Source organism: Nomascus leucogenys, chromosome 2 (genome assembly GCF_006542625.1).
Source record: "Nomascus leucogenys isolate Asia chromosome 2, Asia_NLE_v1, whole genome shotgun sequence".
NCBI lineage: Eukaryota > Metazoa > Chordata > Mammalia > Primates > Hylobatidae > Nomascus > Nomascus leucogenys.
The window spans coordinates 77,942,540-77,956,985 of NC_044382.1; the positions used below are offsets into that span (position 1 = coordinate 77,942,540).

Below are 14,446 nucleotides of genomic sequence, written 5' to 3' on the forward strand. Positions count from 1 at the left end.
AAATTGGCAAAAACAAAACCAGCCAATCTATTTTATAAATCGGATTAAAACTAATTTTTCTCCCATTTTTTTCTCCTTTTTTCTTTTGCTGCCCACATTGTGCCTTATTTTATGAGCCCCAGTTTTCTGGGCTTAGTTAAAAAAAAATTAATTCTAAACGTTGAATTTAGGGAGTTTTTGTTCTTGAATAAAAAGGCATATACTTAAAAAAAAATCTGTTTATCCGGGAAAATATATTGAAATCGTGCTGCTGAGCGTCTATTTTCTTTGATGTTTTGGTTCGGTATTCTTTTATCATAACTTTTTAGCATTTAAAAATTTAGTGATGTACATTTAAAGCCAATAAATTGTTTCAATTAATAAAAAAAAAGTAATTTTTTTTTCTTTTTGTGACAGAGTCTCGCCCTGTCGCCCAGGCTGGAGTGCAGTGGCGCGATCTTGGCTCACTGCAACCTCTGCCTCCTGGGTTCAAGCGATTCTCCTGCCTCAGCCTCCTGAGTAGCTGGGATTACAGGCGTGCGCCACCACGCCTGGCTGATTTTTGTATAAAATAAAATTATTTAAGTAGGTAATACATGTCTATGGCTAATCCCACCATTCTCCCTGCAGTCTCTTCTCGTAGAGACAAGGGACATAATATGCATACACAAGCTTATGGTTGTCTTTCTTCCACTCCTACTTTCCCACCCCTTTTCCACCAAATTATAGCATTCAATCCTATCCTGTTCTCATTCCCATTTACATTATTTTAGCTGTTATTTAACATATTCACATTACTTTTTTGTTGTTGTTGTTGTTGTAGAGAGTGGATCTTGCTATGTTGCCCAGGCTGGTCTTAAACTCCTGGCCTCAAGCATTCCTCCCGCCTTGACCTCCCAAAATATTGAGATTACAGGTGTGAGTCACCATGCCCAGCCCATCACATTTAAAAACATTGTATGTAACATACCTATACAATTGTGTGGAAGTGTAAGTTTGAAGAACAAAAATAAAATGAACACTCATGTGTTCTTAACCAAGTTAAGAAAGAGACATTTTCAGATCCCCAAAACCCCCACTGAATCCTTTCTTCCCTCCTCAAAGATAACCACCGCCCTGAATATTGTGTTACTTGTTGCCTTGTTTTTGCTTTGTAGTTTTTACCATGTATGTGTGTATCTCTAATGAGTAAATGTATGCTTTTGCTGAGTTTTCAATTTTATGTAATAGGATCCTAAAATATATTTTGTGTGACTTGCTTGTTGCGCTTAACATTATCTTTTTGAGAAGCGTGCCTGTTGATGTGCGGAGCTCTACTTTATCTTCATTGCTGATTTGAATTATATGGGATGATTATATTGTTTTAATGTAGTTCTTCAGTTGGTAGGCATTTATACTGTTGCCAGACTTTGGTTATTACAAGGTGCTTCTGTAAAAACATATTTCCTAGGGCAAATGTGAAAGTTTCTGTAAGGTATATACCTAATAGTAGACTTCTGGGGATATGCAGATCTGCTAGTAATATCAACTGTTATCTGAAATGGTTACAATAATTTATACTCAGCCTGGAGTGGTGGCTCACACCTGTAATCCCAGCACTTTGGGAGGCCGAGGTGGGTGGATCGCTTGAGTCCAGGAGTATGAAACCAGCTGGGGCAACAGGTGAGACCCCATCTCTACAAAAAATACAGAAATTAGCTGGGCATGGTGGTGTGTGCCTGTAGTCACAGCTACTAGGGGGTTCTGAGGTCAGAGGATCGATTGAGCCCACAAGGTCAAGGCTGCAGTGAGCTATGACTGTCACTTTATTCCAGCCTGGGCAACAGAGTAAGACCCTGTCTCAAAAAAAAAAAAAAAAAGAAAAGAATTTATACTCTTCCAGCAGCAGATGAAAGTTTCAGCCTCTGCCATTCTTTTAAAATTTTTGCCTATCTGGTGGTGGCTAAGACATTCCTTCATTGTGGTTTTCATAATCATTTGTCTGATAACATTGAGATTGAACATCTTTTTTGCCTATCTGGTGGTGGCTAAGACATTCCTTCACTGTGGTTTTCATAATCATTTGTCTGATAACATTGAGATTGAGCATCTTTTTTCCGTATTTATTCATCATTTATGCATCCTCTTTTTGTAAAATTTCTGTTGCTCATTTCTCTTTTACAGTTGTGTTTCCCATGCAGATTTGTAGGAATTCCTTATATAGTCTGAATATGAATCTTTTGTATTTTGTAGCTTATGTTTGTTTTAAATACCCTCCAGTTTGTATCCCCTAACCCCCACCTTTCTGGTATTTTTGGTGAATAGAGGCCCTTAATTTTAACAAAAGTCAAATTTATCAGTATATTCCTTTATGACCTATACTTTTTGTATCTCTTAAAGAAATCCTTCCCTACCCTTAGATGATAAGTATATTCTCTATATTGTCTAAAAGTCTTATAGTATTTTTCCTTATTATGACCTTATCCCTTCAGAATTGATGTTTGTATATAGTGTGAGGTAAGAATCAAATTTTATTCATTTTTTTACATATGGATAACAAGTTTTCCTGGCACCTTTTATTGGAAAGTTTGCTTTCATCTGCCATCAAGTATCCATATATGTATACCTTTCCGTTTCTGAGTTCTGTGTTCTGTTCCATTGATTGGTCTTATTTGTCTATCTCTGTACCATTACCACACTGTACTCGTTACTCTAGCTTTATAAGCAGTGCTTTTTTTGTTTTGGTTTGTTTTTAGACAGGGTCTTACTCTGTCATCCTGGCTGGAGTGCAGTGGTGCAATCATGACTCACTGTAGCCTCGACATCCCGAGCTAAAGCAGTCCTCCCACCTCAGTATCATGAGTACCTGGGACTACAGGTGCATACCATCATGCCCAGCGATTTTTTTTTTAATTTTTGTTTTTAGTAGAGACAAGCTTTCACCACATTGCCCAGGCTGGTGTTGAACTCTTGGGCTCAAGCAATCTGCCCACGTCAGCCTCCCAAAGTGCTGGGATTACAGGCATGAGCCATCGCGCCCAGCAAATATGAGAAGTCTTTATAGCTGGTAGGACAAGTCCTTCTGCCTTTATTTTCTCCCAGAAATGTCTTTGCTGTTTTGCCTTTGTGTTTTCTATGTAAATTTTTAGAATCATCTTGTCAAATCACACACACACATACACAAAGCCTGTTGGGATTTTGACTGTAATTGCATTGATTCAGTTGCATTGGGTCAATTTGGTTTTTAAAGTGATTGCTGCCAACATTTCATTTTTCAGTATGATGTTTGCTGCAGGTGTTTTGTAGATGTCACTTAGTAGATAAAAGATGTTTTCTTCGATTCCAAATTTGTTTTTGGTGTAGGTACATGTTGAATTTTATCAGTTGTATATTCTGCATCATTAAGATGATCATATGCTTTTTTAAAAAAACTTAGGCTTGGCAGTACACGTGAAGGTTTATTAGATAGGTAAACACACGTCACAGGGGTTTGTTGTACAGCTTTTTTAATCACCCAAGAATTAAGCCCAACCCAATAGTTATATTTTCTGCTCTTCTTCCTCCTCCCACCCTCCACCCTCAAATAGACCCCAGTGTCTGTTGTTTCCTTCCTTGTGTTCATAAGTTTTCATTATTTAACTCCCACTTATAAATGAGAACATGTGGTATTTGGTTTTCTATTCCTGTGTTAGCTTGCAGAGTATAATAGTCTCCAGTTTCATCCATGTTCCTGCAAAAGACATCATCTCATTGTTTATGGCTGCATAGTGTTCCATGGTGTATATGTACCACATTTTCTTTATCCAGTCTGTCATTGATGGGCATTTAGGTTGATTCCGTGTCTTTGCTTCTGTGAATGGGGCTGCAGTGAACATTCCCATGCATGTATCTTTATGGTAGAATATTTCTATTCCTCTGGTATATACCCAGTAATGGGGTTGCTGGGTCAAATGGTAGTTCTGCTTTTAGCTCTTTGAGGAGTCACCACACTGCTTTCTACAGTGGTTTAACTAATTTACACTCCCACCAACGGTATATAAGTTTCCCTTTTCTCTGCAACCTTGCCAGCATCTGTTATTTTTTGACATTTTGATAATAGCCATTCTGACTGATGTGAGATGGTATCTCATTGTGGTTTTGATTTGCATTTCTCTAACGATCAGTGATACTGAGCTTTTTTTCATATGCTTGTTGACCACATGTATGTCTTCTTTTGGAAAGTGTCCGTTCATGTCCTTTGCCCAGTTTTTAATGGGGTTGTTTGATTTTCTCTTGTAAATAGTTTGCAAATATTTTCTTCCATTCTGTAGGTTGTCTGTTTACTCTGTTGATAGTTTCTTTTGCTATGCAGAAGCTCTGAAGTTTAATTAGATCTCATTTGTCAATTTCTGCTTTCATTGTGGTTGCTTTTGGTATCTTTGTCGTGAGATCTTTGCCCGTTCCTATGTCCAGGATGGTATTGCCTAGGTTGTCTTCCAGGGATTTTATAGTTTTAGGTCTTACATTTAAGTCTTTAATCCATCTTGAGTTGATTCCTGTATGTGCTGTAAGGAAGGGGTCCAGCCTCAGTCTTCACATATGGCTAGCCACTTATCCCAGCACCATTTATTGAATAGGGAGTCTTTTTCCCATTGCTTGTTTTTGTCATCTTTGTCAAGGATCAGGTGGTCATAGGTGTGTGGCCTTATTTTTGGGCTCTCTATTCTGTTCCACTGGTGTACGTGCCTGTTTCTGTACCAGCACCATGCTGTTTAGCCCTGTAGTATAGTTTGAAGTCAGGTAACGTGATGCCTCCAACTTTGTTCTTTTTGCTTAGGATTGCTTTGGCTATTCAGGCGCTGTTTTGGTTCCATGTGATTTTTTTTTTTTTTTTTTTTGAGATGAAGTCTCACTCTGTTGCTCAGGCTGGAGTGCAATGGCATGATCTCGGCTTACTGCAACCTCCACCTCCCAGGTTCGAGCGATTCTCCTGCTTCAGCTTCCTGAGTAGCTGGGATTACAGGCGCGCGCCACCCTGCCCAACCAATTTTTGTATTTTTGGTAGCAACGAGCTTTCATCATGTTGGCCAGGCTAGCCTCTTAACTCCTGACCTCAGGTGATCTGCCTGCCTTGGCCTCCCAAAGTGCTGGGATTACAGGCATGAGCCACCACACTCGGCCCCGTGTGAATTTTAAAATGCTTTTTCCTTTATTAATGTGGTGACTCACATTGATTGAGTTTTAGATGTGAAATCATTGCTGAAATAAACCTAAGTGATGATATGTCATTCCTTTTACATATCTGGATTAAGTTTGTTAGCATTTTGCTTAGGACATACTGCAGCTGTGTTCATGAAAGATACTGGCTTGTAATTTTCCTTTCTTTTGACATCCTTGTTAGGTTTCAGGGCCAAACTAGGTTAGCCTTATCAGATGGGTTGGGGAGGGTTTGCTTTTTTTCTGGCGCTGAGATTGTGTAACATTTGAAATTATTTGTTTTTAGAATATTTGGTAGAACTTCTCGATAAAGTCATTGGGACCTGAAGTTTTCTTTGTGAGAAGATGGATTTTCTGTAAAATATCATTAATGGTTATAGGAGTGTTTAGGTTTTCAAATAATTCATTCATTAGTTTTGAATAAATTTCCTATGACTTTTTACATAGTTAAATTTCAGATTATTATAAATAATTGATAATATTTTTAAGTATCTTAATTGCAGATATTTGTCTCATCTGCAGTTAATTTCCTTTTTTTTTTCAAATATTGTTTCTTTATAAGTTTTAGCTCTTGGAAAATCTTGTCAGAAGTTTTTCACTTTTATTATGTTTTTTCAAAGAATAATTTTGGTTTTGTTGACCTTAGATATATGCTTATTTTCAGTCTTTATTAATTTCTGCCCTTTATTATTTTCTCATTTTACCTTTCTTTGGATTTAATTTGCAGTTCTTTTTATAGCTTCTTTTTTTTTTTTTTTTGAGACGGAGTCTTGCTTTGTCACCCGGGCCGGAGTGCAATGGTGCCATCTCAGCTCACTGCAACCTCTGCCTCCTGCGTTCCAGCGATTCTCATGCCTCAGCCTCCCAAGTAGTTGGGACTATAGGCACGCACCACCATGCCTGGCTAATTTTTGTATTTTTAGTAGAGATGGGGTTTCACCATGTTGGCCAGGCTTGTCTCCACCTCCTGACCTCAGGTGATTCACCTGCCTCGGCCTCTCAAAGTGCTAGGATTATAGTGTGAGCCACCACGACCATCCCCTGCAACCTTTTTTTTTTTTTTTTTTGAGACAGGGTCTCACTCTGTTGCCCAGCCTGGAGTGCAGTGGTGTGATCACAGCTTATTGCAGCCTCGACCTCCCAGGCTCAAGCAGTCTTCCCACCTCAGCCTCCTAAATAGCTGGGACTGCAGAGGTGTGCCACTATGCCCAGCTAATTTTTGTGTTTTTTGTAGAGATGGGGTTTTCCATGTTGCTCAAGATGGTTTTGAACTCCTGGGATCACTGTGCCCAGCCTATAAGGAACTCTTATAGAGGTAGATTTTATTCGTTATTAATTTGATAAGGTTTTAAATCTGGTCTAACAGTCCTTGTATTTCAGCTGGAACATTTAGTCTATTTTTATTCATTGTTATTACTAATCTAGTTGGATTGTTTCTCCTGACTTACTTTGTTTTTTTGTGTTTATTTTTCCTATCCTGGTTTTTTTTCCTTTCCATTATTTTTTCTCATTACATTATTCCCCTTTACTATTTGGAAATTATATACACTATTTGTTTTTTTAAAAGTTGTTACTCTAGAAATTGTAAAATGCAAGTGTAAAATTTGTTCATGTCCAGATTCTACTCCTGACCGTGACAAGGCTATTAGAACACTAATCCCAGTGATTGCTCACCTCCCATTTATGTTATTTGTGTATTTAGTTTTTCAAAAACCTCATTCTTTTTACTGTGGTATTAAACACTTTTTTTAAAGATAGAAGCATTTCTTCTGATTTTTACTGTTTTATACAGTTAACTTGGATTTAACCACATATTTACCAACTTTATTTGCTCTTTATTCTACCCTGCATTTTAGACCTTCCAACTTGTATCCCTTTCTTTTTTCCTGAACTATATGCTTTGGAATTTCCTTTAGGGAGCATCTGCTGGTCACGTGCTCTTTCAGTTGTTCATTGTTTGGAAATGTTTTTGTCTTACCCTCAGTCTTTAGCTCGTTAGAGAATTCTCTGTTAAGACACCCCTCCCAGCATAGAAGATATGTTTCCACTGTGACCAGCTTCCATTGTTGCCATTGTGATGGCAGCCAGCAGTCTACTTGTTGCTCTTTAGAAGTCCTCTGACTTTTTCTTTGATTGCATTTAATCTCTGGTATTGTGTGCTTTTACTAGGATGTACCTAGGTGGATATTTTAGAGTTTATTCTGCTTGAGATTTGATGGGATCACAATGGCCGTGACTCATATCATTTGTCCCCACTGCCAAGCCTCGGTGATACCTCATCCCCTTTTGTAGGATCCCTTCAGGAGACCGCTTTCTGGACTCTTTGCCTCCCATTTCTTTACACCTCCATGATGCCAAAGGGGATAATCTTCCTAAAACACAGCTAGGCAACACCATCTTCCTTCTTCAAGACCCTTAGTTTGTAGAGATCCTTCGTTTGCAGGATAGAAGTCCATTTTTTTTTTAGCCTAGCACATTCTGTCCCTGTGCCCAGAACAACCACTGGCAAATACAGGGGTGCTAAGTACATTGACATGGAATGGCCCTAGTGATAGGAAATAAAGTTGACGACTGGCTGGATTTGAGGTTTAAGGAGAGGAGGACCAGAGTTCAGTGCTCAGGTGTGTGGTATGATTGTGTGGACTGCACCGTCCACACCAGATGATTTGCAAAGAGAAGGACTTGGGAGAGGAAGGGGGCTAAGGAGGTGGAAGGAGAGGATGAGTCTAACGTAGGCTTTGTTGAGGTGCGGATTTGGTGAGATGAAAGATGTTTTTCTTGCAGGCAGTTGGAGGAACTGGTTATGAGATGGTGCATTTTCCCAGCCCTGAGGTCCAGTTGAGGATGCTGTTAAAGAACAGCACTGGCCGGGTGTGGTGGCTCACACTGTAATCCCAGCACTTTGGGAGGCTGAGGCAGGTGGATCGCCTGAGGTCAGGAGTTCGAGGCCAGCCTGGCCAACATGGTGAAACCTGTCTCTACTAAAAATATGAAAATTAGTCAGGCACGGTGGCGGGCGCCTGTAGTCTCAGCTACTTGGGAGGCTGAGGCAGGAGAATCACTGGAACCTGGGAGGCAGAGGTTGTAGTGAGCCAAGATCATGCCACTGCACTCCAGCCTGGGCAACAGAGCGAGACTCCATCTCAGAAAAAAAAAAAAAAAAAAGAACAAAAGAACAGTAATTAGCAGTCTTGTGGATCTCTTATGTGCCAGGTGCTTGGCAAGCCTTTGGTAGTTGTGACTCATTTAGGCTTCCTCTATGCCTTTAAGATAGCTACTAGTTTCCCGGTTTTAGAGATGAAAAAACTAGGCCTTAGGGAGGCTGAGCATTGTTAGCTAAAAATGTTTGCGTGCTGTATTTGCCCAAGGCACCATTGAACTTCTTGTCGGATCTTGACATCACCTAAAATGAATGTAAACACCTCCGACTTCCAGGACCCACTGCAGTCAGAACATCCAGGAAAGGGTTTGGGAATCTGTATTGTTAAAATGCACATTAGGAAATTCTTAGGATCAGGCAGATCTGGGACTTTCTGGTCTCAGTGCTTCCTGTTTAGTTCCAAATCCACATTCTTAGCCCCTGCACTGCGTGCTCCATGGCAGTAGCCAGCGTTTTGATCAGGGCTTGTGGAATAGTTTTATTAACTGTGATCTTTGTGTTTTGCGGAAAGATCCCATTTTGTTAGCGAGCAGGAGATTTAAAAAATAGTCTGAAGTCCTGCCATGATGGTTGTTTTATTAGCGGTTTGGGGAGAGGAGGAAACTAACATTTATTAAGTGTTTACTAGTAGTTCTCTCAGTAATGAACTTTATTATAATTTTATGGTGAGAAAACGGGGCCTCTGCTAAATTTCTCCAAGGCCATAGATCTGGTAAAAAGGCTCAGCCAAGGGTTAGACCCAGAATTCCCTAATAGTAAAAATAGCTCAGACTTATTTAGTGCTTACTATGTTACCAGGCTATTACATGTATTAACCCATCTAATCTTTGTAGCAATTCTGCAGAGGATGTTTCTATCATTTTTCCCACTTTACAGATCAGAAACTGAAGCCTGTGGGGACTAAGTTGCTCAATTTCACACGCCTAGTAAGTGGGAGAACCAGGCCCTGAGTCCCGGCATTCTAGCTCCAGAATCCACACTTCTTACCACTGCCCAGTCCTGATTTGCTGTGACTCATGTTCTTCTCACCTTTGCAGTAATCAGCATGAAGAATGACTTTTAAAAATGAGAGCAAATTTATATTTGTTAATGTAAATTAGTACAAGACCCAGGACATTGCTTCTGATGTGCTTGGGGATGACTAGTGTCATTTACTTCCTTTTCAGTTCGTTCCCACATGCAGGGTAGCACAAGGAGAATGGGCGTCATGACTGATGTCCACCGGCGCTTCCTCCAGTTGCTGATGACCCATGGCGTGCTAGAGGAATGGGATGTGAAGCGCTTGCAGAGGCACTGCTACAAGGTCCATGACCGTGAGTACCGTTTCCCTGTTCCCAGGGCGCTCTGGTGCTGTGTTGATCAGGAACCAGTGACATAGGTACGATACCATGTAACTTGTTAACCGGTACTCCTGAGCTGGGCATTCAAGCCTCTTCACAATCTTACACGGGCCCATCTTTCTAATTTCATCTTCCACTTTTATTTTTTTTTCCAAGTAAACCTGACATTTAGCCCTGTGGATAAAAACTTAGAGTCTAAAGCTGTATAGTTGTGGTTCACACCAAGCCTCCAGGACTTGCCCTAGCCTCAGTTTCTGTATCTCTAAAGTGGGGATAGTAATTCTACTTAACACATAAGTAAGTGCGTGGTTCAGGGAATTGAGAGACATGATATGTACAAGACACCTGGCGCAGAGACTGCCTAGTGGGGTTTTGATGGACACAGGGCAGCTTGGCCTGGTGCGGTGGCTCACGCCGTTATCCCCGCACTCTGGGAATCAAGGTGGGAGGATCGCTTGAGGCCAGGAGTTTGGGACCAGCCTGGGCAATGTAGCAAGACCCTATTTTTTTATTTGAAAAAAAGAAAATAAATTATAAAACAAAACAATGGGGCAGCTTAGCACAACACTTAAGGGCACAGCCTTAGACTGGGCCAGACCTGGAGAGTGTGTCCCTGCCCTGTGTCAGCTGAAGGCATTTGGGGCATCTTAGGGGGCCACTGGGAGGGGCAAATAAGAAGCCCTTGGAGACAGGGCCTGGTGCTACGTTCTTAGTAACCGGAGATGGCAGAAGAAACAATAGAATCAGTGTTGATAGATCAGTTGAATTAGCATTGGCAGATATTGTTGAGTTGCGTGCCAATATGGGTAGATCTTACTGATGAGATTTTATGCAGTGACAAAGGTGGTGAGTTATGCTTATTGTATGATGTGATTATGTTGTTTTTTGTGAAGTACAAAATGATTTTTATTGGTTATGAATGCATTTGCATGTAAAGGCATAAAAGTGGACCAGAAGAAGACGCAGGACACTTGTGAGGTGCTTGTGAGGAGAAGCAGAGTGGGAGTAGGCTGTCAGCAGAGATCACAGGACCCTTCACTTTTATCCTGTTATGTTCTTTTATTAAAAAGAAAAGTCTTAAAGCCAGTGTGACATTATTAGCCTAACAACATGACATTAATTAGTTGTAGTCTAATGGTTGTCACCTCTGATGAATGGGAATGCAGGCATTTGGTTTTTATTCTGCCTTTCTCTCTGTATTTTTAATTTTCAAAAGAAAAAGATAAAAAATGACACAGAAGTGAGCCAAGCCAAGAGGTGTGAGAAAGGGCATGTACAGGTACACAGGGAGCAAGTACACAGGTGAAGGGACACAAAAAAAAAGGCAAAAAGATGCTTTCATTCTTAGTCCACAGGCATCCTGTAGCTCCTTGCAGTGAGCTGTGAAAGGGCGAAGGGACACCAGAAAAGGTGTCCCTCCTGTCCCCAAAGCCAAACACCTCATGAGTGCATTACATCTTCTTCCCAGCCACTTTTATGCCTTTGCATGCAAATGCATTCAAAAGTGATGAACATCATTTTATACTTTTCAAAATATGAAGGGACACGAGAAAAGGTAGGTGCCACATTTGGAGCACTGCAGTTTCTGCAGCATGTTAGAGTTCAAAGCCTGATCCCAGAGAGGTGAGCGGTGAATGGGAATAAGAAGGGGGAGACAGAACAGAAACAAATATTCTTTCAAGGTGTGCAAAGGAAGGAGGAATAAAAGAAGGTGGCATGTTAGAAAGAGAAGAAGGAGTTTGAAGTGTCTGGAGAGTAGCATCTGCGTTCTCCAGAGCACTGGTCCATGGAGGTGTTCCATGGGGAATTCTGGGAGCTCAGTAATGCCAGGAACAAGTTAGCCTGTTGAACTGTGTTTAATTCTGTGTATCCAAACCTAATTGACCTACTGATAACCTACCCTGGGAATCCCTAGACAAGAATATATGATGTGTGGGAAGAGAATACATTCTTTTCGTGTGTAGGTTTGCAGATCATGAAGAACCCTATACACCACAGTAATGGCTTTTTACTTCTGCGGACAGTGTGGACCTCTTGAAGTATTCAAAGCAGAGAGTGAGAGAGACAGTTTTAGGTTTGAGAACCATCCCCGTGGTGAAAGTATATGCGCCGCAGTTGTACCAGCAGAGAAGGATCTTTGGTGAGAGACTTTTATATTGAAAGGGGATGTTATACCTGTTAAGCTAGTTTCTCTTGCTCTTTAAAAAGCATAGTAGCGGCCGGGTGCAGTGGCTCACACCTGTAATCCCAGCACTTTGGGAGGCTGAGGAGGGTGGGTCACCTGAGGTCAGGAGTTCAAGACCAGCCTGGTCAACAGAGTGAAACCCCATCTCTACTAAAAATACAAAAATTAGCCGGGTGTGGTGGTGCATGCCTGTAGTCCCAGCTACTTGGGAGGCTGAGGCAGGATAATTGCTTGAACCCGGGAGGCAGATGCTGCAGTGAGCTGAGATCATGCCCCTGCACTCCATCTTGGGTGACAGAGTGAGACCATGTATCAGAAAAAAAAAAGCATGGTCAGACTTTAAACCTACCCCTCAATATCCTCCAGAGATGGGCATAAGAACGCTTGTCTTCAGCCTGAGCAACATGGTGAAACCCCGTCTCTATCAAAAGTACAAAAAATTAGCCAGGTGTGCTGGCACACACCTGTGGTCCTAGCTACCCAGGAAGCTGAGGCAGGAGGATCGCTTGAGCAGGGGAGGTGGGGGTTGCAGTGAGCTGAGATTGCACCGCTGCACTCCAGCCTGGGCAACACAGTGAGCCCCCATCTCAAAAAAATAAAAGAATGCTTTTGTTAATCCTGAATCTCTTATTTACATGACAATTTAGTCCTTTTCTCTTTTTTTCTCCTGTGAGTCTTGACTGTAAGCTTTCATGTTGGTGGGGAAGTTTCACAGCTCACTGCAAGGAGCCACATGATACCTTGGTACTAAGACTGAAAGTGTTTTTGCCTTTATTTGACCTTTAAAATTGTTATGATCTAATTTAGGAAAGTCCTGTAGAATGTGTCTAGGAATTGATTTATTCTTCACACTGTGTACCATTTCTTTGCACCTAGATATGGTTATGGCCAGGGTGAACAGGGTAGAACAATCTGTTTTCTCCTATCCTCATTTAAGAAAAATGCCAAAAAACTTGTTACTGCATGTTCTTGTTATTAGGGAGATTTTAAACAAGAAATGACAGAAATTATCTAAACTTAAGTGAATACTCGCAATACCCAATATTATTAATTTCCTATCTTTTGAAGAGATGGCCAGGAAAGTCCCCTTGTACCAACTAGAAAAATATTTAGCTTCTAGGAAAATTATGAAACAAAGGAGTGATTGAAATTTCAAGTTATTCCAATTGCCATTTCCCAGGGTGTTTGTCCAGTTTATCAAATCACTTCTTATTCTAGGCTTTGGTTTGGGTTCTCTTCTTACTGTCATTAAGGGGAAACAAAGTCCCCAATTCTCCTGGCTAGTGAAGAGTTTAGATTTTGTTCTCAAGTTCAGTGGAGGCCTTGGGTTGAGCCTTTCAGAATGGCGCTGGGGACCTGTGTTCTTAGAGGACCTTAGATTTTTGAGCCAGGACTTGCATCCACACATACGTTTATTCAACCAGCAAAGCTTCCCTAGAATCTCAAGTGAGCCAGGCCTCTGTGCTAGGGACTGGTGACTCAGATTAAATTTTTATTTTACCGTGGCTTTCATGAGTCATAGAGACAAGTGGTCAGATGATTCCAATATAGGCCTCCTTGATAGAAGTAGGCACAGGAGGCCTTGGGGGTGGTAGAGAAGGCTTGGGTTTGAGGTTTTCCACTTTTGGCCAGTATGGAGCAACAGGGCTCAATACACCTTGCCTGAAACAATTCAAAAATGGACAAAGTATAAAACACTGGACATTCGTCAGTCAAGGCCAGTGATCTTTCGAGAGATGGGCAATGAGTGTTTCTTTTTCTCTTGACACTTGATGTGGTATCTTTTCTAACACTACTTCTCCAGTTCTCTAGATAACAACTGGGCATTCCATAATTCAGTTTAATTCTGACACTATCTGCCTGGAGTTAGCATCAGATCCTACAGGTTAAAGGGCTCAGTGTCATAAGACTGACCCAACTTAAGACGCCAGTTATAAGTCCCGGGCTACCTGTGTTTCTGACCAATGGCTATATATCAGTGGTTCCCGTAACTCCCTCTTTGGGTTTGATAATTTTCTAGAATGATTCATAGAACTCAGGAAAACACTTTACTTACATTTTTACTTACGTGGTTTTTTATAAATTCTACAACTCAGGAACAGCCACAAGGAGAGATCACAGGGCCAGCTGTGGGAAGTGGGGGTGGCATGGAGTTTCCGTGCCCTCTCTACGTGCACCACCGTCTGAACGCCTCTGTGTTTAATAACCTGAAGCTCTTCAAATCCTGTTGTTCAAGGGTTTCTTTTTTATTTTTATTTTTATTTTTTCTGAGACAGAGTTTCGCTCTTGTCACCCAGGCTGGAGTGCAATGGCAAGATCTTTGCTCACTGCAACCTCCGCCTCCCAGGTTCAAGCGATTCTCCTGCCTCAGCCTCCTGAGTAGCTGGGACTACAGGCATGAGCCACCACGCCCAGCTAATTTTCGTATTTTTGGTAGAGACGGGGTTTCACCATGTTGGCCAGGCTGGTCTCGAACTTCTGACCTCAGGTGATCCGCCTGCCTCTGCCTCCCCAAGTGCTGGGATTACAGGTGTGAGCCACCGCACCTGGTTAAGTTTTAAATTATTTGTAGAGACAGGGGTCTTCTTCTGTTGCCTAGGCTGGTCT

At 41.3% G+C, this 14,446-nt stretch overlaps 1 protein-coding gene across 1 annotated transcript in view; it reads left to right on the forward strand.

The window, feature by feature from the left end:
* NSMCE1 (NSE1 homolog, SMC5-SMC6 complex component) overlaps positions 1-14,446 on the forward strand; it is a 43,919-nt gene that overhangs the window by 1,794 nt on the left and 27,679 nt on the right. Inside the window, exon 2 of the mRNA XM_003261576.4 lies at positions 9,481-9,627. Within this exon, the coding sequence (XP_003261624.1) occupies positions 9,492-9,627 (136 nt within the window). The 5' untranslated portion in view covers positions 9,481-9,491. The remainder of the gene's footprint in view (positions 1-9,480; positions 9,628-14,446) is intronic.